This window comes from Pantherophis guttatus, chromosome 1 (genome assembly GCF_059756535.1).
Source record: "Pantherophis guttatus breed Tessera chromosome 1, ASM5975653v1, whole genome shotgun sequence".
Classification (NCBI taxonomy): Eukaryota; Metazoa; Chordata; class Lepidosauria; order Squamata; family Colubridae; genus Pantherophis; species Pantherophis guttatus.
In genome coordinates this window covers 103,251,116-103,272,296 of record NC_142063.1, presented here as the reverse complement: position 1 = coordinate 103,272,296, position 21,181 = coordinate 103,251,116, and the positions used below count along the sequence as shown (strand labels likewise).

At 37.9% G+C, this 21,181-nt stretch overlaps 1 protein-coding gene across 7 annotated transcripts in view; it reads right to left on the bottom strand.

Annotated features, from left to right (window-relative positions):
* Nucleotides 1-2,226: 2,226 nt before the first annotated feature.
* Nucleotides 2,227-21,181, bottom strand: part of OSBPL5 (oxysterol binding protein like 5) — a 133,091-nt gene continuing 114,136 nt past the window's right edge. For all 7 annotated transcript variants that reach the window (XM_034416918.3, XM_034416916.3, XM_087879906.1 and 4 more), the window contains 14 exons: nucleotides 20,955-21,171; nucleotides 17,927-18,111; nucleotides 15,910-15,991; nucleotides 14,846-14,944; nucleotides 14,657-14,753; nucleotides 14,053-14,151; nucleotides 13,045-13,142; nucleotides 12,385-12,474; nucleotides 11,143-11,279; nucleotides 9,036-9,221; nucleotides 6,718-6,856; nucleotides 5,446-5,548; nucleotides 5,063-5,165; nucleotides 2,227-3,936 (listed from right to left, as the gene is read on the bottom strand). In XM_034416918.3, coding sequence (XP_034272809.2) covers nucleotides 3,804-3,936; nucleotides 5,063-5,165; nucleotides 5,446-5,548; nucleotides 6,718-6,856; nucleotides 9,036-9,221; nucleotides 11,143-11,279; nucleotides 12,385-12,474; nucleotides 13,045-13,142; nucleotides 14,053-14,151; nucleotides 14,657-14,753; nucleotides 14,846-14,944; nucleotides 15,910-15,991; nucleotides 17,927-18,111; nucleotides 20,955-21,171 — 1,768 coding nt within the window. In that variant the 3' untranslated portion in view covers nucleotides 2,227-3,803. The remainder of the gene's footprint in view (nucleotides 3,937-5,062; nucleotides 5,166-5,445; nucleotides 5,549-6,717; nucleotides 6,857-9,035; nucleotides 9,222-11,142; nucleotides 11,280-12,384; nucleotides 12,475-13,044; nucleotides 13,143-14,052; nucleotides 14,152-14,656; nucleotides 14,754-14,845; nucleotides 14,945-15,909; nucleotides 15,992-17,926; nucleotides 18,112-20,954; nucleotides 21,172-21,181) is intronic.

The window sequence follows — 21,181 nt, the reverse complement described above, 5'->3', positions numbered from 1 at the left end:
CTGAAGAGCAGCTGGCAACAGCACACATGCCCACAGAGGGCTCTGCATGCCACCTCTGGCACACATGCCATAGGTTTGCCATCATGGGTATAGGGTATCCTGCCTAAGCAGGGGGTTAGACTAGAAGACCTCCAAGGTCCCTTCCAACTCTGTTATTCTGTTCTATTCCTATTCTTGCTAGTATTCATATTACTACTACAACCACTAACAACAATAACATTGGAAGCTTTGCCAAAAGTTTGGGTTCAAATGCAGCAAAAATTACTGAGAACTGGTTGTAACACTGGTTGAAACCCACCACTGATACATTTGTGCAAACCTCTCCTGGTCATGGCTGCTACCAGCTTCTCAGGTAGGAGCAGGAATCCAAGAGAACCCCCAGATTGGGCACCAACTCTGAATGGGACAGTGTAACTCAAGGTTAATGATGGAAAGTCACTGGATCCAAGGGGCTTTAAAACGCACACCCACTCAGCCTTCTTAGTGTTAAGCACAGCCTCTAAGAGCTGGAAAATCACTCTTACATCATCACAAGGTAAAGATTTACCACTATGTATCATCATCATACCGATGATACTTAAGCTGGATAGCTTCACCCAGTATTGATAAGTAGAATAAACAAAATAGACATATAAGAATAGAATAATTTTATTTCTATACCGCCCTTCTCCCGAAGGACTCAGGGCAGTGTACAGCCTATTAAAAACACAAGACAACATCAGTTAAAATAGTTTAAAATTATTAAATGAATTCGGCTCAATTTAAAAACCGCAGGAATTTAAAACCCAATTTAAGATTGTTGATAGCCCAGCCTGGCGAAACAACAGGGTCTTGAGTGCACAACGAAATACCCGGAGGTCGGAGATCTTACGCATTTCCAGGGGCAGTTCATTCCACAGGGCAGGGGCTCCCACAGAGAAGGCCCTTCCCCTGGGTGTCGCCAGCCGACATAACTTGGCCGATGGCACCCTGAGGAGACCCTCTCTGTGGGAGTGAACTGGCCGGTGGGAGGCTATTGGTGGCAGAAGTCGGTCTCGAAGGTACCTGGGTCCCATGCCATGGAGCGCTTTAAAGGTGGTGACCAACACCTTGAATCGCACCTGGAAGACCACAAAAGATGATACAACACAAAAGATGGAAGCAAATTTGGATCTGACACTTATCAGCAGCATTCATTTTTTTAAAAATGTACATAGATCTGAACAATTGTCCCAACCAATAACTAGTTATTATCTGTTATAAACTTTCTTCAATAAAGTTTTAACTCAGACCATCACATTCTATTTGCAGCTCTCTTTTCAAGAGAGAAATCAACCTTTTCAAACACTATCCATTTCTGAAGGGGTTTATTTGGTTTTACAGATAATCCTCAATTTACAACCATTGATTTAGTGCCATTCAGTTACGGTGACATTGAAAAAAGTGATTTTGTCCTCATGCTTACAACAATCCAATCCTTACACTGGTGATGAAAATTCAGGCATTTGGTGACCAGCATGTCTTTACAATGGTTGCAACATTCCGGGACCATGTGATTCCCATTTCTGATCTTCCCAGATGGCTTCTGACAAGTAAAGTCAATGGGGTAAGCCGGATTTCCTTAATGTCCATGTGATTCATTTAAAAGGTGCAGTGATTTGCTTAACAACCATAGCAAAAGTGTCTCAGAAAATAATGGAAATTCTGGTTCCAACTGTGGTTGTAAGTTGAATCTTACCTGTACAACATTCAATGAATCTAGCCTTTGTGGCTCATTCACAAAACCATAATTCAGCAGACTAGGAGTTAGCTCAGTGGATGACTTGTTTCATACATTGCAGCCTACAGGGTGCGATTGCATCATGCAGTGCTGCCAAACTTGATGTCATTCTGATAGAACGGAATGCAAAGTTTCTGTCTGGGGTGGATAGTTTGACCACAGTAGCATGTGACCCCTAATTCTATTACTTGGAATAAAGCAGCCAAAAATCACACAAACTTTAAAACTAATGGTAGGTTTCATTTTTTTTAACCTGGACGCACTCTGTATACGGTAACACAGCTGCTAGAAAATGAAACTCTTCAGAATGAGGAGTTGCATTCGTTGCTTAATTCTACCGGTAGCAGACAGCATCCGTGTGATGTGCCCAGGATTTTCCATTTGATTTTAAAGTGTCTCAAATAAGGTGTTGAGTAGAAGAACATAAAGACATGATCCATGTACAATGATTCAGCCATACAAAGCTATAATGAAAATTATGTAATTTATTTAAATGTGTCAAGCACAAATTGTCCCCTAACACGGGAACATCACAAAGAACATAGTTAAAAATCTGGAAACATTTACATTGAAAGTTAGCCCAGACTGGCAACACCACTAAATATTTTAAGGCTGTATACATACATACATACAGATATATATATATATATATACTGCTATATATATATATAGCAGTACTTACCACTTGGAATTACTTCAGGCCAGAAAAGAAAAGCTTAGTACTGGCTGCATTTCTACATAAAATATTGCAAATCTTTTAAAAATGGTGTAAAAATAGGAAGACTATCAACAGATTCGGAGGATGCAGTGGCAAACCCTTACTATAAATGTACCTAAGTGCACACAAGATTTGAAGATGCCTTCAATCAGTCAGTCAGCCCTATGCAGGATAGTGGGATATTATGTAATACTGTACTAGCCATCTTCTTTGATAGAAAATACAGGGAAGCCGAACAAATTGATTGCAAGTAATCACTTTAGAAATATGTAGAAGCAGTGATTTGCAAGTGTTCGGGTATCTGTCTTGTGTGCTTCAATAGATTTTTAAAATGTCTCTGGGTGGCAAAAGGGAATCCTGGTGAATCCCAGTACCTTAGGGATTTTGTGACATACAAAATTACCTATAGACACAGTGCTTACATGCTCATCTCAAAATAATGATACAGTTCAGAGGCATTCTTTTCTATAACACTTATGTCTCAATCATTGTGTGTGTGTGTGCGTGCGCATGTGTGTGTGACAGCTATCTTATGTAGGCTGCAAAATCCAGATGAATAGAGGTTTTCTGTATTTTGGCTGCTTTTCAGAAAAACATCTGGATTTTTTGCAGCCCAAATTTTAAAAAACAAAACAAAAATCTGACACAGGCCTATTTGGCTCACTGACATAATTTAGGGCATCAGCTAATTGTACCTTGAAGGCCTCCAATTTTCTAAAAGTGGCAGGCTATAAGAAATTGCACATATTTGTGGAATGTGATGTGCTATTCGTAGGGATTTTAGATGTGACAGCACACACCAGAAGAAACTGTGCTGTCTATACCCATTGGCTGAATTTTCACACGCTTGCTTAATGTATGCAAATTAACTGATTCCAGAAGACATTTTAAAGGATGCTAAAATGTACTCCCTCAACAAGAGAAGAGATATAAAACAAGTCAGTGGGAACCATTTTACAAAAGAAGTAGATGCATACAATGCTTCAAAGGATGTACCAATACTGGCTGGTAACGCTTAACTGCGTCAGAAAAATGACAAGACATAGAAAACAAAATTGCACAATTAAAGCTACATTTGGCTTTAGCATTAAGGCCCATACAGGTAAAGAGGTCCTTGTGAATGTACATGGAAAAAGGCAATGACATTGATCATAAGAACAAAACTATGCAGGTTCCCTGCCTAAACTCTCTCTCTTTCTCTCTCCTCTCTCTCTTCCTTCCACTCCTGGTTGTGTATTAAAGTGCTTGGTGTCTCAAAGGGCCCCTTGTAATTAAGTTTCCCCTTTTCTACAGCTCCTCACTTTTATTGCTGCCCAATGCAGTGTTTTATTTGAAGACATAATTAATGAAGAGCTGACAGGTTAGAAAGATGCAGAGAAGAAACCAACAGCGAGAGTCCACAAGATTTGGGGGTGAGCCCCTCCTGTAGAAAGATGCCTTGCTTAGCGCAGTGAGGTTTCTGGAAGAGAAAAGAAAAATCAAGCCATTACTATTCAAATCATCAATGGTCACTGACAGATACATATCCTACACAAAAAGCAAAGCATCCATACAGAATTAAAGCCTAGACACATACTTTCCCCCCTCTTTTTAAAAAAAGGACCTAAAATAATGTCACACCTTCAATGGTTTGCTCTATTCAACAACTCTAATCTTTGCAGCAAAGTTAAATAGGCTGCCCCCTCCCCAAAGTGCTTCTAAAAGCACTTCTATTTGACTGGGGTTCATATAACATGCTCAGGCAATCTATGCTTTTGTTTATGGTTCACAGGTTGTATGAACCCTTGCCAGTGAGAATTACCGTATTTTTCGGAGTATAAGATTCACTGGAGTATAAGACGTACCTTAGTTTTTGGGGAGGAACATAGGGAAAAAAAGATTCTGCCTACCAGGTATCCATCTAGCTAGTCCTAGCACATTAGTTTGCTCGCTGGTTTTGAGGTTGATGCTGGTTGCGGCTGTGCTTTTAAAGCACAGCTGATTGTCGGAGGGAGCAGCAATTAGAAAAGCGGGCAAAGCGCTTCACTCATGTTGGGGCTGAAAAACAGCTTCAAAAGCACAGCTGATCCTCGGAGAGAGCTCCAGTGACTAAAGCAAGCAAAGCGCGGAAGGGGTAAGAGAAGGCAGCAGCTGTTCCGGGTAGCCATTTTGGGCACCGCATGGGATTACATTCGGAGTATAAGATGCACCCAAATTTTCAGCCTCTTTTAGGAGGGAAAAAAGTGTGTCTTATATACTCCAAAAAATACGGTATAAACCACAGTTTAGGATTTTGTGCCAACTATTTTCATTCCTTGGGCACATAATAGAGCACCTGCTGTGAACATTTCTTTTGATATCTGCCAGGCTCTCTCTGCCTCACACAGTTTTTTTTCACTTGAATTATTTTTTTAAAATCCATAGATGGGCCATGGTGGGTAGCTGTTACCAGGGCTTTGCTTGAAATTGTCCAAAATACTCAAGGTAAAATGGTTTGTTCTTGGCTAAATCTATCTCGGCAGCCATTTTGCAAGTGAATGAGAATCTCCACAACTGATTTTTTTTTAACACATACAAAGCATTGCATTCCTAATGAAATATCATACTTATGTATGTCCTGCTGGGCTCTCTGGAGTGATAAGACAGCAGTGTGAATTTCCTTCAAGTTGCTGGTTTCCTTCCCACATTGAGTACATGGGCTTCCAAGGCCTGCGTGAAATGATGAATTAAGTGATAGGATTTCACAATGTGATTCGGAAAAAAGAAAGGAATCTGATACATTTTTCCTTTTTTTTTAAAAAAAAAAATCCCTTCTCTGTAGGAAATATCAAACTCGTGGAGTCACGTTTTTGTCACATGACGTAACATGACTTTTTTCCCCTTCGCTAAAACAGGGGTGGGCATGGCCAGCGCATGACGCATCTGGCCTGCGGCCCGCAAGTTTGAAGATAAATCGGCAATATTACAAACCGCAAAATACAGTACTTGCCTTCATCATCTGAGAGTTCCTGCACAGACTCGGGCGTTGAACAGCTACTTTCGGTATTCTGGCTGTTGTTGGAGGGTTGATCACTGGCTTTGCGGTGTCTACTCTGTAAAGAAATACCAAGCAGCTCATAAGATACAAGCCACAGTAGAGACTTTAGGTATGCTATAGAATTTAAGAATTAGTGCACGTTTGGACTGACCTGCTACTGGAGATTGCTTGTCAAATTATGAGCTGAAATAAAAGTTTTCTTGATGGGCTGTTGAGCATTGCTACATTATGGCACTAGAAATATACACTTGGACAATGGAAGCATTATAAGAGGAAGCTTGCAACAACAAGCTTGCAACAACGGGTAGTTTTATTTTAATTAGATATGGGCCAAACTATTTAATATTTCTTAAATTTTTTAAAAAATTTATATCTGTGTGTTTTATTCTGGCTGTACACCGCCCTGAGTCCTTCTGGGAGAAGGGCGGTATATAAATTAAATTAATAAATAAAATAAATAAATAAATAAACATGTTACCACACAGCCTGATTAAATGTCTAATATTTTAAAAAGGATTATAGCTAACCTTCCCTGCAGGATACCCAGTTTCATTTTTCTTTCTTCCATTTTTGTTTTTCTAAGGTATCAATATTTGCAGATCTTGAAATATTTTCTCTTTAAATTTTTCTTTGTATTTCAAGTTTTGTACCCACTCACCACCTTAAGTTGTACAAATCTTTTCCCAATTTATTCTGGTGAAGCTTCAAAGGTGTGGAGAGAATTTTTTTCCCCAATAAGCCACGTAAATATACCAGTTTTAAACTCCTGCATATCAACTACTTATTGGTACTATACTAACTGCCATTCTTCTTGCATTTATGTTGCGACTATGTTATTCCACAGTATTCCACTTTTGCTTCAGAATGGACTCATGGTGAATTGGTTGTGGAATGACAATCTTATTTGGCTTTTCGCCATTCTGGAAGCAGACTGGAGAAAAGTACCGTATTTTTCACACTAAAAGACGCACCTGACCGTAAGACACACTTAGGTTTAGAGGAGGAAAACAGGCAATGACAAAGACAGAAGAGGTGGGGTTCAGCACTGTAAAAGGACCCCGCCGCTGCAGCCCATATTTTTCGCTCCATAAGATGCACAGACATTTCCACCCCCTTTGGGGTGGGGGAGTGTGTCTTATGGAATGAAAAATACGGTACTTTAATTTTCCAAACATTGTGGAAAATGCACACTGCACACTGCCAGCAGAGCTAGTTACTAATTACCTTGTGTCGTGCAACTTGGTTACTGATGCACATGTTCTTGTGAGTTGACATTCTGTTGGGTAAGTGCCTCTGCATGGTTTGAAGTACGCCGTCCTTCTCATACTGGGCAATATCATTCAAAGGATCCCAAGGCCTTAAACTTTAACAAAAAGGAAGCTTTAAAAAATTCATCAGATTACAATCAGTAATACATGTGCTCTTTACTGAACTCATTAATGAAGATCACTTTAAACCAGATGAGTGATCTTTAGGGCATAAGACCATATAAAGAAATGAGTAACTATGTTACTCAAAAAAGGCATCATTAAATACATGATTAATTGTAACTCAATAAGCAACAGCATAATATTAATTCAAAGTTGTGGCGATCAAGTCATATCAATGTTATATAAATTAGGCACCTACAACAGAGGAAATGGTAAAAGCCACTGATCAATTATAAAGTATTATTGCAAGAGATGATAAATGCAGTATCTAAAAAGAACAAAATACTACTAATGGTTCACTGGATTGCAAAACTGAAGAAATAGTGGAATCTGTGATTACACAAAAATTTGGATTGGATAAACATAATCATGCAGGAGATGGGTTAAAAATAGAATTTCTCATTTCTTTGCCAACTCCAGCTTCAAACAATATAAATTCAGACTCTACAACTTGGTATTCTTAGATAAACAATATTGGAATTAAACTGACTACAGGTAGTCCTCAACTTACAACCACAATTGAGCCCCAAATTCATGTTGCTAAGTGATACATTTGTTAAGCACGTTTTGCCCCATGTTATCATTTTTCTTGCCACATTTGTTAAGTGAATCACTGCAGCTGTTAAATTAATAACCCGGTTGTTAAGTGATTCTGGTCTCCTCATTAAATTTGTTTGTCAGACGGTCACAAAAGGAGATCATCACATGACTCCGGGACACTGCAACCGTCATAAATATAAGTCAGTTGTCAAGCATCCAAATGTAATTCACGTGACGATGGGAATGCTACAATGGTCGTCATAAGTGTGAAAAACGGTCATTAATCACTTTTTTCATTGATGTTGTAACTTCAAACGGTCACAAAATGAACTGTTACAGGTCGAGAACTCCTTATACGTCATTAGGAAATTATGATGGCAAAGTGCCATCTAGTTATTAAGGATACTTCCAGGAATAGACTGTGGAATAAACCATGTTATAAATTTAGAGTATATGCTTCAAAGCAGGGGTGAAATGTAAAATTTGTTACTACCGGTTCTGTGGGCGTGGCTTGGTGGGGGGGTTGTGAAATGTGACTGGCGGGGCGTGGCCAACTTTTTTTTTTTTAAACTTTTCAAAGCATTTTTTCTAATGCTTTGAAAAGCCTCTGCCGATCAGGCAATTCAGCTGGGATTGTCAACATTTTTTTTACCACCTCTTCGGCCAAGAGGTTGCAGAAAAAAATGCTTTCAAAAGCCTCTGACAATCCCAGCTGAGCCGCGCGATCATCAGAAGCTTTTTTTTTACTTTTAAAGGCATTTTTTTCGTCGGAAGAGGTTGTAGAAAAAATGCTTTTAAAAGTAAAAAAAAAAAAGCCTCTGATGATCGTGCGGCTCAGCTGGGCATGGGGGGGCCCAGGGATTTTTGCTACTGGTTCTCCGAACCACCCGCTGCCATCGCTACCGGATCAGGCGATCCAGTCCGAACCGGGAGCATTTCACCCCTGCTTCAAAGAGAATGTAATCTGAATGTAAGTTACATGCAAGGAACAGATTCAAGTTAAAGACAACTGGAGAATCAATGGGATGATGTAACAGTCTTATGAAAATTTAAGAAGACAGTTTCCCAAAGCGAGGCACAAATATCTCAATCAAGAATAATCAAGAATATCATCACATAAAGGAAAGAACAAGAAGAAAAGAGAGTTGTTTAAGAAAATCAGCAAAATCCTAAGCAAGTTCACAGGTAGGACTACTCAAGATTAACGGCTATAAATCATTTTATAGTAATTTAATTGTTATAGTTGGAGATTATAGTGTGATGAGGATTCCACCTTTTTTTGCCTTTCCTCACTATTCATAGCATGCCTCTGGCTTAGATATGTATATAAAATATACCTAGACAGGCAACTTTTAATCATCACATGCTCTAACTCATGGCTTTTCAATATTTTTCAGATTGTGAAACTTGATTTAACCAAAAAAAAAAAGGCACTTTGATCAAGAGACAAAAGCTCTAGGGGTTGAAAACTGGCTGCATTCAAGTGAACCTTTTTGGTTGTTGAAAGACTATCACAAAAGTCCATCAAATTCTTGAACATGGAACACAATTTGAAAATTAGAAGTCACTCACTCTTCATATTTGTAGTGCCATTCATTTGTGGTAGCATTGTGCCAGAAAAGTAAGGGCTTCCACTCTGTTCCATTTTCCTTCCGTTCTCGTGCTACGTGTCTCTGTTCCTCTTCCAACACATACTTTTCTTGAGTGGCCTTGTGCTGGTCTTCTTTGCTGATTGCACTGGTTACATGCTGCCAGAGTCTGAAAACAGTCAACCATTAAGTTAGTCAGGTCAGCATAGCCATACAGTTCAGTGGAAACGAAAGAGACCTGGAAACCTGGTTAAGTAATGTTATTGAACCTTCTGAAATGCCAGAGGATGCATAGAGGAAGTCTTCAGTTAACAACTAATCATTCTGCAACTATACAAAGATACAACAGGATTGAATGCATGGTATTTACAACTGGTTCCTATAGTTCCAGCCCAGCTACAGATTATAAAGAGCTATCTTTATTTCTCTTTAGTTCTAGGTTGCTTCTCTCCTTGGTTAGTTTTCATCCACTGTTTATTGTCCTGCCTTCAGGTGCTTTGGAGAATAACTCAACTCCCTCTTCTTTGTGGCAACCCCTGAGATATCTGTTGTGGCTCCGTTACCTGAGCCTGTGTCATCGGCAGGAGAGGACTCCGAGAGTGAAGGAGAGGAGTTGGCAAGGCCTCCCTCTCCAGGACCCTCCTCTCTGGCAATGCCTTCGGTATCTGCCGAAGGTCAAGAAATAGGCCCGGGGCCAAGCACGTCCACGCAGCCACAGGTGGATAGTAATGAGGGAGATGAGTCTTGGCTGGATCCTCGGCAGCGTCGCAGAGATAAGCGCGCGCAACAGAAAAAGAGGCGTGCCAGAGATTAAGCTGAGTCACTGGACCACACCCCACAGGGTATAAAAGGGGGTGAGGTGGCCATTCAGACTCTGTGATGGACAAAACTAACTACTATCGAGTCATATTGCATCTTTGGAAACAACATTATCTGCCTTGGATTTAATTACGGACTGGACTTGACAATTCTTGAACTGTGTGTATTTTGTTTATGAGTAAAGTCTTGGCAAGCAGCGACTGGGTTGCTGCCAATCCTCTTATTGAAAGAATTTGGTTGTCTGCCAGTTTATTTAACCCCCGGCTGTCTGTTTGTGTGTGTGTGTGAGGCGGGGACAGAACAATATCGGAACACTACTATCATGTCATCCCTAGTCCTTCTTTCCATTAAACTAGACACACCCAATTCCAGCAACCATTCTTTATAAGTTTTAGCCTCCAGTCCCCTAATCATCTTTGTTGCTCTTCTCTGCCCTCTTTTTCTAGAGTCTCAATATCTTTTTTACATCATAGCGATCAAAACTGGATGCAGCATTCCAAGTAATACTTGGTGAACACCCGTAAATTATATAAGTATTTCTATGGTATTGAAAATTGTTACCTAAAGAACCATCTGTCTTCTATAGTTTCTGACCAACCTATACAATCAAGAGTTGACATGTTCCAGATCCTTTCCAGTGAACTTTGATGGGACTCAGGAAGTGTACCTTCTTTATCACAGCATCTGCTCCTTGGTACACAATCTTCCTCTAGAGACACTGGCCTTCACCTTGACCCCACTTGAAAGAGCTATGAAATCTTGGCTCTTCGCCTAGGCCTTGGGTTAAGAGTGATAGGTCGGCTCTGTATGTTTTATTTGTTTTGAATGTGTTTTTCCTCCAGGTGTTTGGGTTTTTAAGAAGTATTTTAGGGTTGATTTTACTGTGTGCCGTCCAGAGTCACTATAATCTTAGGCAATCTTATACAATTAATAAAATAAATAATAAACATAACCCTATTGATAAATGAAGGAATAATTCCATTTGTAATAAACCTAGCAGAAGGATTATGGTACTACATATTAGTCCAATAAAAAAGGAAGAAATCTGTATCTATATGTGGCCAAGGTTCAAAACATTTCCACTGCAACAGGAGTAGAGAAACCACCATAAGTTTAATTTTTTCTGAATCATGTTCAAAATACCAAATCATAATCTACCGGTAATATAATTAGACACAAATCAATTTTTATAAAACTACATTGCCCAAAATGCAATCAAGGGTAGTCATATTCTTTCCCGTCACCCTCTGACATCAGGCTGCCTATCTTACCTCTCAGATTCAAATTCTGTCTGTTCTTCAAACAAGACAATGTGACGTTTCAGTCTTTGTTTTCGGACTTCACTGGTCGGATTCCAAAAAACATCTGTACTGCCATTTTTCAGATCATTTATATATACTTCACCATCCTGAAAAAGACAAAAACAATTTAGCGCCAGTTTCAAACAAGCAGGAGATATCTTGGGACAGGATTAAGAACTAAGGAAAAGAATTCCATTCTTCTCTATTGACAGATAATTTTTTCCCTTATTTTTCCCTACATCATTATTTCCTCCACTGATGAATTATAAATGATTACATATTTGGGACAAGAGCCTATCTTATATTATTTTGATAAATCCCAGATACTTGGTGTCACATATCTGGGTTATTCATTACAAAAAAACCCCATTGTGGTAGTTCTCAAGTTATGACTGCAGTTGGAGCTGGGAATGCTTTGCTAAGCAATGTAGGTTATGAAGTGTGATGTTACATCACTGCATTACTTAGCAACAGCAATTCAGGAAGTCCCAGTAACCCATCCAAAAGCTGCAATTGGTCCAGAATCCAGCAGTTTGAACTATTATAGGCACACCTTGGGATGCTCCAATTACACCTTTGCTTCATAAGTGGCATGGCTCCCAATAGGTTTCTTGGTGCAATTGAAAGTATGGTTACAGGTAGTCCTCGACTTACAATGGTTTGCTTAGTGACCATTCAAAGTTACAATGGCACTAAAAAAAGTGACTTATGACAGCTTTTTATATTTATGACCGTTGCAGCATCCCCATGGCCATGTGATTTAAATTCAGATGCTTGATAACTGGTTCATATTTATGACAGTTGCAGTATCCCATATCATGTGATCTCCTTTTGTGACCATCTGACAAGCAAAGTCAACAAGGAAACCAGATTCACTTAACAACCAAGTTACTTGGGAAGCTGAAGTGTTCAAGATCTGTGCTGACCTTCCAGGAAGCGTGTGAATTATTACAACTCACTCCCACGCTGGATTTTGGTTGATGTTCATTTATCACATTGAAACCAAAGTTAAGATTTCAGAATTCGGGCTAGCAAAGACAACGAGCAGATATATCTACACCTATAAAGCTGTTTGATGCAATTTTATTCCACTTATTTTTCTTTTAAATTGAGTTCTCTTGGAAGCATCATGGAACACAGCATTCCAATGGCAGCTCTTCAATTCATATATGCATTTTAAAACTGTCATTAAAGAATATTATGATTTCTTACCCAGTGTCCATCAAGATTTGCCAGCACTTCTTCTCCTGATTTAATCTTCCCTGAAATTTGATTAATGCTTGTGCTGCCACCAAAAAATGGCTAAGGAATGTAAAGGGAAGAAAAAACTATTTCAGTCCAGAAAGAGTGATAAATTGGCCGAGAACACAAATGTGTCTAGATAGGTAACTAAAATATAATTTCTCTAGAATTCCAGGGAAAATTAAGTCTATATTGTTCCTGATACCAAAACATAGATCAAACAGACAAACATTTCGGCTAGTGACATGAAGTACTAATTTGATTATTTTAGTATGCACTTCAAAGACCAGTCAAATTTTATCTGCATACTGGTTGGTGCAAATGTGCACCAACCATGGGAAACCCTTGTGTGAGTGCGTATTCATATTCTATAATGAATTTAAGGCCCATTACTGGTAGTCAAAGAGACTCTTGGGGGTCATAGTAATTATTAGTAGGCTATACAAAGGCATAAAAATGAAAACATCCATAAAATTACAATAAAACAATAAATAAAAACCAAAATCAACATTATTATTGAGAAAGCATTGGGATGATTTTTAAAACCATCCCTGTGAAATTCACAGAAGGAGATAAAATTGGAACTGGAATGTTGGAGGCAAGCTGAAAATGGAACAGAGTGTCCAATACCTTTAATTTGAATTCCAGTTCTGCCCGATAATTGCTTTTTTCACAATCAATAGTAACTTTTCCTCCAAGCTCCATTGTCATGGTACCATACAGAATTCCTAGAAACAGGAAAAAAAAATTACAACTATTAACAGAGTATCAATTATGCAGAGACTACATATATCAATCTATAAAGGCAGCCCTGTTCATTCATTATGACTTACACCAAAGGAAAATGTAAAAATCCTGATTTAATAAAAAAAAAGGGGTTGCAGTAAAATGAAACTTGGTCCTGTTGTTCAGCACATTCAAGCAAAGCATAAACAAGAACTGCTACCATTCATATAGCAGCAACAGGCAGAAAGTTTATCTCCTTCAGTCTGTAGAATGCAGGATAATTTCAGATCCCTGAACCCATCACTGCTACACTCCCAGGGAGGGATTTTCCTGATATCACAAAGCAAGAAATATTCAATTCAAATTCAATCCTTGCTGCCTCTATAGCTCAATATGTATTTTTTGATGGCAGCATGGCATTGTCATAAACAAACTTTCGGTATCTTAATTTGTATACTGTAACCAATTCTTTGGAAATAGCATATTTACAACTTGATGTTAAATTTCCCAATTTGCACAAACTCAATTGCACTGCATTTGGACATGTATAAGTAAATCCCCAAACTACTGTGTTTTTAAAATAATTTTGTAGAATACATTTCAACAGATGTAATTTCCATCCTAGACGAATTTTTTGCACAGTCTTGATGAGTGCATCACATTATTCCAAAGAATTCAGATTTGTTTTTACCATTTTTGCAATTAAGCATAGCTGGTAGGCGCCAAGGCTTTGCATTTTATAGTTGTTGGTTTTTTTTAAAAAAAAAACAAGACTCCTATCTCTTCCTAATTTCCTATGCACTATAGCTAGAAAATCTTAATGGGGATCTTTTTAAGGAAGAAATGGAATCCAAGACAGGAAAGGACACAGCAGATACAATCCCCCCCACCCAAATCCCAGCAATATCCCACCTTTACAGTGTGCATATGGCATTGTAATGACATACTCTTCCCCAGAACTTAGAAATGTGAGTTTAGCTTCACCGTCCAATAATGCCGAAAGTGAATTACCTGTAGAAAGAGGTGAATACAAATGGCATGACTGTCCGTCTTAAAATTCGACAAGGGAAATAAGAGATGCAACTTATCTAGGTTCAGAAAAAACAACTTTTTATGATACAATATACCCATTTTTTATTATTTTTGTTTAAGGGATGTGTGAAAAGTAACTCTCAATATTTTTCCTCTAAGAACAAATTGCAATATGTCTATGCATACAAAAGAACCTCTACATGTTAAAATTTAGCAATATGCTTCATTTCTACATACACTGGCATCAAAGTTGATTTTGGCTTTGAAAAAAGGCAAACCGTGGTTATACCTATCATAATTCTTCTCCACTGCATTCACATTTAATGCTAGCCAGGATTTCTCTTCAATTATGATTTGAGGAACAACTTGAAATGGCCTAGTTGCCCTAAGAGGTTGGTTATATGTCACATTAAGTCAAAATCAAGCAAACCACATGGTGGTTTACCAACATGCATGAACTAGATCTGTCTGTCTGATGTCTTACCATAAAATTTTGATTTGGCTAGAATGCTGCCAGTAATACAAAACCCATCCTTCCTATTACTGACATGAAAGGCCGATACTGGAGGATGATGAGAAACCTGCAATGGAAGGCAATAAAGAAAAAAAGCATGTATAAAGTTTTTGCTCTATAGCTAAAGAGTGCTGGTATAGAAGGAAGCCTCAGATTTACCTGTTCTGCTATGTAAAATGTGTGACTATTTGTCTGTGGATGAAACCAACAGCAACGGAAAGTCTCTCCCAAAATGGGATTGTATGGCTTTTTTATTCCCTGGAAGACAGGAATTTAATAACATTAGACCAGAGTTTATTTTCCCAAATGAATGTACTGAAATGGGTTTCTGAACGTGCGACTGAAAATCATTCATACAGTTTCATAATAAAAGTTCATGAGGTAAATTGGTCCAAGAAAGAGCATGAGGAATCAAATACTAAGTGGAGATAAGAATTGAGTGTCACTGGTCTTGGCTATCACTGGGCAATTTAACCGCAGATCTATACAGATTCTGCATTCTAATCCCCTTGGAAGCATCTTTTTAATTCAGATAGCAGTGCAGATCGTCCTTCTAGGAAGATAAAAAGTTGTTTTCTACCCAGTCTCTCCAAGACAAAACTGATAGCAGCTCTCTCTCAAGGTTTTCCAACACATATTTTCCAAATTCATGTAAGGATAAACCACACATAATTATTATCTTCTATATAAAAGGCATGTGCTCCAACTCTGAGCTAGCCTTTCACCTTACCATCTAAGGTCACTTATTCTAATACAAGATTTGTTGCTTATGGCCAAAATGGATTTCGGTCTATGAGATAAGATGCAGCCTGAGAGCACCATGCACATTCAAGGCCACTTCACACATTTAGTATACCCTTCTATTTTTACTTAGTTGTGATTTAAATATTCCAATGTCATTTTATAGGCCTAAACCCATCCCAAGATAGCTCTTGAATAAGTAGACATTTTTTAAAAGGATAACCCTACAAGAATAAAACTCTAAAATGTTTAAATCCAGTTGAATTCCAGATGTAAATTGGATAGGGAATAAAATTTATTCAGGGGAATTCTTAAGCAAAGAAATGGTGTTTAAGGACTTCCTTTAAAATGGTGGTGATGGTACCTTGAAAATTCCATGGCTGATCCCTAATAACATTCTTGAACATTTGTAAATCTTTAATACAGTTCACAATTCTTTTGATCCAGCATAAAGAAAGGAACACTGTACTACACTGTCATACCTTTGGCTTTTTATAAAAGCCTGATAGGTACCATCTCAAGACTTGCTTGATTCGACAGTATGGATCTTCTTCAAGAGCAGCTCTGCAGGAAGAATTAAAATGACCATTTCAGTTGTTATTTCTTCATATGGGTGATATGAGCTGCAGGCTTTATTGGCACAAAAGGTATTATTATTTTCATTTTTAAAAAAATTATTAAATTTATAGAGTTGCTTGATTATGAGATGGATGGCATATAAATGTAATAGATAAATCAAAATTATCATGAAGTAAGATTGGACACAAAACTGCAGAACAAAATAGAACAAAAAAATGAAAAGAGCAAAATATGGCAAATTTCAAGTGCCTCTTTCAAATATTCGTAGTGACAAGTTAAGAGATGTGAGCAATCACATTTTCAATGCACAACTACAGAATTCACAGAGGAGTTCTTAGATAGTAAATGTTTAAATGTCCGGATACCTCTGAATTTCTGAGATTTGATTAGTTCCACCATTAGATAAGAGAGACCGTGGATCAAACCATAACCCACCTATCCCGGTATTCTGGAACTAATCCGTTTTTCTTTTTTTGCAGAATTCTTTTTGAGTTCTACAAAAAAGAACATGTATAAATGTTGTCTCTGACATTTGTAAGAGATTCGATCACAGGAATATTTAGATACTTTATTCATTTGCCTCTTAAAATAACTAAGTATTTTTAAAAATCTAGAAACAGAAAATGTGAATGCTCACTCTGTTTCTTGTAAGCCTGTCCGCTTATCTTGCACATTAAACTATTATTTTAGATGATGCTTCATTTTATACAAGAAAATTTGCTCCATAATTTGTGCATATACTGATTCTTTATATCCTATACAATAACCATGTTAATAACATTAAATAACAACATTGAATATTTTTATTATTTGATGAAGATCTTTCCAGATTGCCAAATTTTGAAAGATTTTGCATTTTCATATGAGATTTTGAAAGATTTCATGGAAATCTCAGGAGATGTAATGATCTCATGAATTATTATCAGTTTATTTTTTAAGAAATTATTCTTTGGAATGTGTCGAAGATTCTATGATACCACTATATAAAAGGGTTGCTATGTTGGTTGAGAAAGAACTTGGCTATGGGATTTGTGATAAATGCATATTTGGAGCTAAAATAAGGTTACATCTATTATTTTCATTATTTTATTTATTATAAATGCATTTTCTATTTACTAACCAACTTGGCATTTTGGTCTTGAATAGAAGTCTTTGATAGGTTTACTGTATTTTTAACTGATGACTTTTGATACTGTATTTACAAGACTGAATAGTTATTTACTTGTTAATGTTTCCTTTTAAAACAAGAAATAGAATACAAATAGTTGATCTTGTGTTTTACTGAAGGAAAGAATCACTATACCTAAAATATTTCAGAATTTATATTTCTCCATGCTATTTTTAATGTGTCATAAATCTGAATATATTTCACTGTAGCAATGGACATGCAATTAAGTGCTGATTTATCAATCAATAACACTGAAGATATTTTCCCCTTTTCCCATTACATTTCCCATTGTTCTCATAATAAACCATTTTTGTCTAAAGATCACCAGGACACATAGCTGGCATGGTTTCTTTTAAATATACAAATACCCCAGTTGTAGCCATTTCTTGTTCAGTTGCTGAATCATGTCCAACTCTTTGCAAACCCCATGGACCACAGCATGCTAGGCTCCCCTCTCCTCCACTGTATCCAGGAGGCTGCCCAAATCCATGGCCAGTGAGTTGAGGACACTATCTAACCATCTCATCTACTGTGACCCCATTCTCCTTTTGCCTTCAATCTTTCCCAACATCAGTCTTTTCCAATGAGTCCGCCTTTCTCAATTGGTGACCAAACTATGTGAGCTTCAGCTTCAGTATCTGTCCTTCCAAAGAACAGTCAGGATTTATTTCCTTTAGGAATTCTAGCCACATGGGTACTCCTACACATCATTTCATAGATACACATTTTCCAGCTATAAAGCTGCTACTTACTGGGAAAGTAGATCAGCATGGTAGTAATAATCAGAGAGTTTGTTGAGGAAGGAGCGTGGCTCTAGGATAAAAGTGGGCAAAACCACACGGGATAAATCCATGCCTGGACGTAGCTGCTTCAGAAGAATCCACATCAAACTCTTATTTTCGTCAGACACCGTTTCTGTTTGAGAGCATTCACCTGTCTGATGAGGAAAATTTTTAGTTAAGATTGAAGCTTTGTTAAAGGGAAAGCAAGAAATTAAAAGGGACAATTTAGCATCAGTCGAATATGTTCCCTTCCTGCTCTCATATCACTACTGAATAAGAATTCCTCAAAGTGGAAGAGTTAGCATCCTTGAAAGATGCCTTCTGTATTATGACATCAGCTCATAATACAATGTTATCCTTTGTTTATGTGAATTCTTAAATATTCTGCTAACATTTTGATTCATAGATCAGCAATCTTGTCTGGACAGGTTTGCTGTGAGAATCCAGAAATTGATTCTAAGTGGCTGAACATATAGCGGTAGTCCTTGACCTATGACCACAATGCACCCGGAATTTTGGTCATAAATTGTTGCAATTGAGGCACGTGATCAAGCTTAATTTTATGACTATTTTTATGAATCATCACAGTCAAGTGAAATATTTAGATGTTAAGCGAACCACAGTATAATTAAGTGAATCCAGGATATCCAATGGGAATTTTTTTGCCGTTTTCTGCCACAAACTGACAAAAAACATTGCAAATTGTGATCACATGACCAGGAATGGTGTAACCAGTTATAAATGGCAGTTGGTTGCCAAATGCCCAAAATGCAATCATGTGATGGGGGTGGCAGTAGCAGTCGTAACTTCAAGGATGGGTCCTAGGTAGCTTTTTTGAAGCCCATCATAACTATGAACGTTTGTTAAGTGAATGATCTTCAGTTGAGAACTACCTATAACCTAGAATAAGTTATGCAAATCCAGGCATCCTTCAAGTAGGATGCTTTTTTTTATCACCAGCCATAAAACTCAACAGAAACATACATTATTGAAGAAAGAGTCCAACATTAGTAATAAAAGTGAGTTTTTAGAGCAAGAAGATTTGCTAGAAACTGTAAGTGAGCAATTTGTTTTATTCACCCAAAGTGCTACAACCTTAGCCGTGACAACAGGGCAGTTCCAAGACATCTGTCCCAGTCTTCCCTAATCTGGTGCCTTCCATAGAGTTGGACTTCAGCCAGGTGTTCTTAAGAACTGCTGGGCTACAGATTATGGGATCTAAAATCCAGTATATCTAAAGGGATGACATTGTTGAAGAAGGCTCTTCTTGTTCTACTTTTTTTGTTGTTGTTGTTGCAAAAGAAGCTGAAGTTTGGATCCAAGCCTGCTTCTAGGAATCATACAGCTTCAAGCAGCCAGCCTGACTGAAACAAGCCTGCACATCTCTTGCACCAATATTGATCTGCAAAGTGCCGCTCCCTGAGCAAATTCACTGCAGGTATTTAAGCAGTGTGCCATGCGCCAAACAGCAGAACTTACTTTGATAAAAGGAAACATGTCTGCAGTGAGAATGAAATCTTTCTTTCTCTTATTGATTTTGATTATCCATCTTGATCAGCCAAAGATAATGGAAATTTCAGACACAGATGCCCATAATATTGCTGTAAGGTATGGTGTAAACTGATAACTGCCAGAACTTACACCAGCTGCATTTGCGTTTTTATTGAGCCATACATCTTGGTATTCCATACCAACACACACATGCACATCTAAATGGAGCGTAAAATCAAGTCCTTTTTGTACAAAAGGAGACTTTTAAGATAAATATGTGCCTATTTTCCCACCACTCTTAATATGTCACTACTCCATCAATTTAACAGAATTGTTACACCTAGGGTAATCTGTATATGAATGATAAGGAAGTCAACTACCTAATTTAAATACCAGAAGCTTAAACCTGTAGAGGAAGGCATACATATTTATATATTTCAATATTCTTTAATGAATTCTTCTTAAAACTTTATTCAGGATAGGTATGATTGCCATGGATACATATCTAAAAAGTTAGATTTTTAAGAAAACTGGGATTATATTTTCTCAAAGGGGTTGAAAGAGTACAAGTAGTCCTCAATTTACAACCATTTGTTTAGTGACCATTCAAAAGTTACAACTGCACTGAAAAAAAGTGACTTATGACCACTGCAGTATCTCCATGGTCATGTGATCAAAATTTGTATGCTTGGCAACTGACATGCATTTATGATGGTTGCGGTTTCCCATATCACCTTTTGCAGTCCTCTGACTAGCAGTCAATGAGGAAGCCAGATTCACTTAACAACCATTACTAACTTAACAACTGCAGTGATTCACTTAACAACTGTAGCAAGAAAGTCATAAAATGGGGCAAAACTCACTTAACAACTGTCTTGCTTAGCAAAAGAAACCTCAATTGTGGTTGTAAGTCAAGGACTACCTGTAGTTTCCCTGCTCTTTTTCATCTGTGTCTGAGGAAATAAATTGATGCTAATCTTTAAATTAGTCTATGCTCCCTGCAGACCTTCATTGCTTCGTGCTGTTCTCCAAGTTCCACATCCCATTTCTTCTCCAAGTGAAGTCCCATTCTCTCTCCAAACCAGCATTTAAATCATGCTATTTGGAGAAGGAGTGGTGTCTGCTGTTCTGTAAGCCACTGTTCTATTCCTTGGTTGAGCGAGAGTGTGCAGATTGCTGATGAGGCATGGTATGAGTGAAGATGCGCTGAGTGAAAGTGCACTGGTGGGGGAGACTTATTCCCATTGACTTCACTTGTTTGAAATCAGCAGGAAAGGTTGGAAATCATAACCTGCAAGGGTGCAAGGGTGCTGGCATGGCCAGAACTTTTGAGAAATGGTCATAACCACCACTCATTCAGCACCGTCATAACTTTGAACAATAGTTGAATGAGAGGTCAGAAACTCAGGACTACCTGTAATATAGAACAATTTTCTGTAGCAAGAGAATGCATTAATGACAAACACAAGGCAAACAATGTGAGTAGATAAATTAAATGAGTAATTACCTCTCCAAATTCTTCATAGTTCTGTTCTAGGTAGGTCGTCCCTTTCTTTTCCTGAGACAACTCCCCATGGATTTCAGATTGATCACTCTCACTCTCATTTGTCTTCCGACTATTCTCATGCAATTCATTTTCAGACTCTTCTAGGTTATCTCGTTCAGATTTGTCTGAAAAAGCATCGTTCTCCAAGTGATGGTTTTCCAGAGCTGAATCATTAAGACTGAAATAAA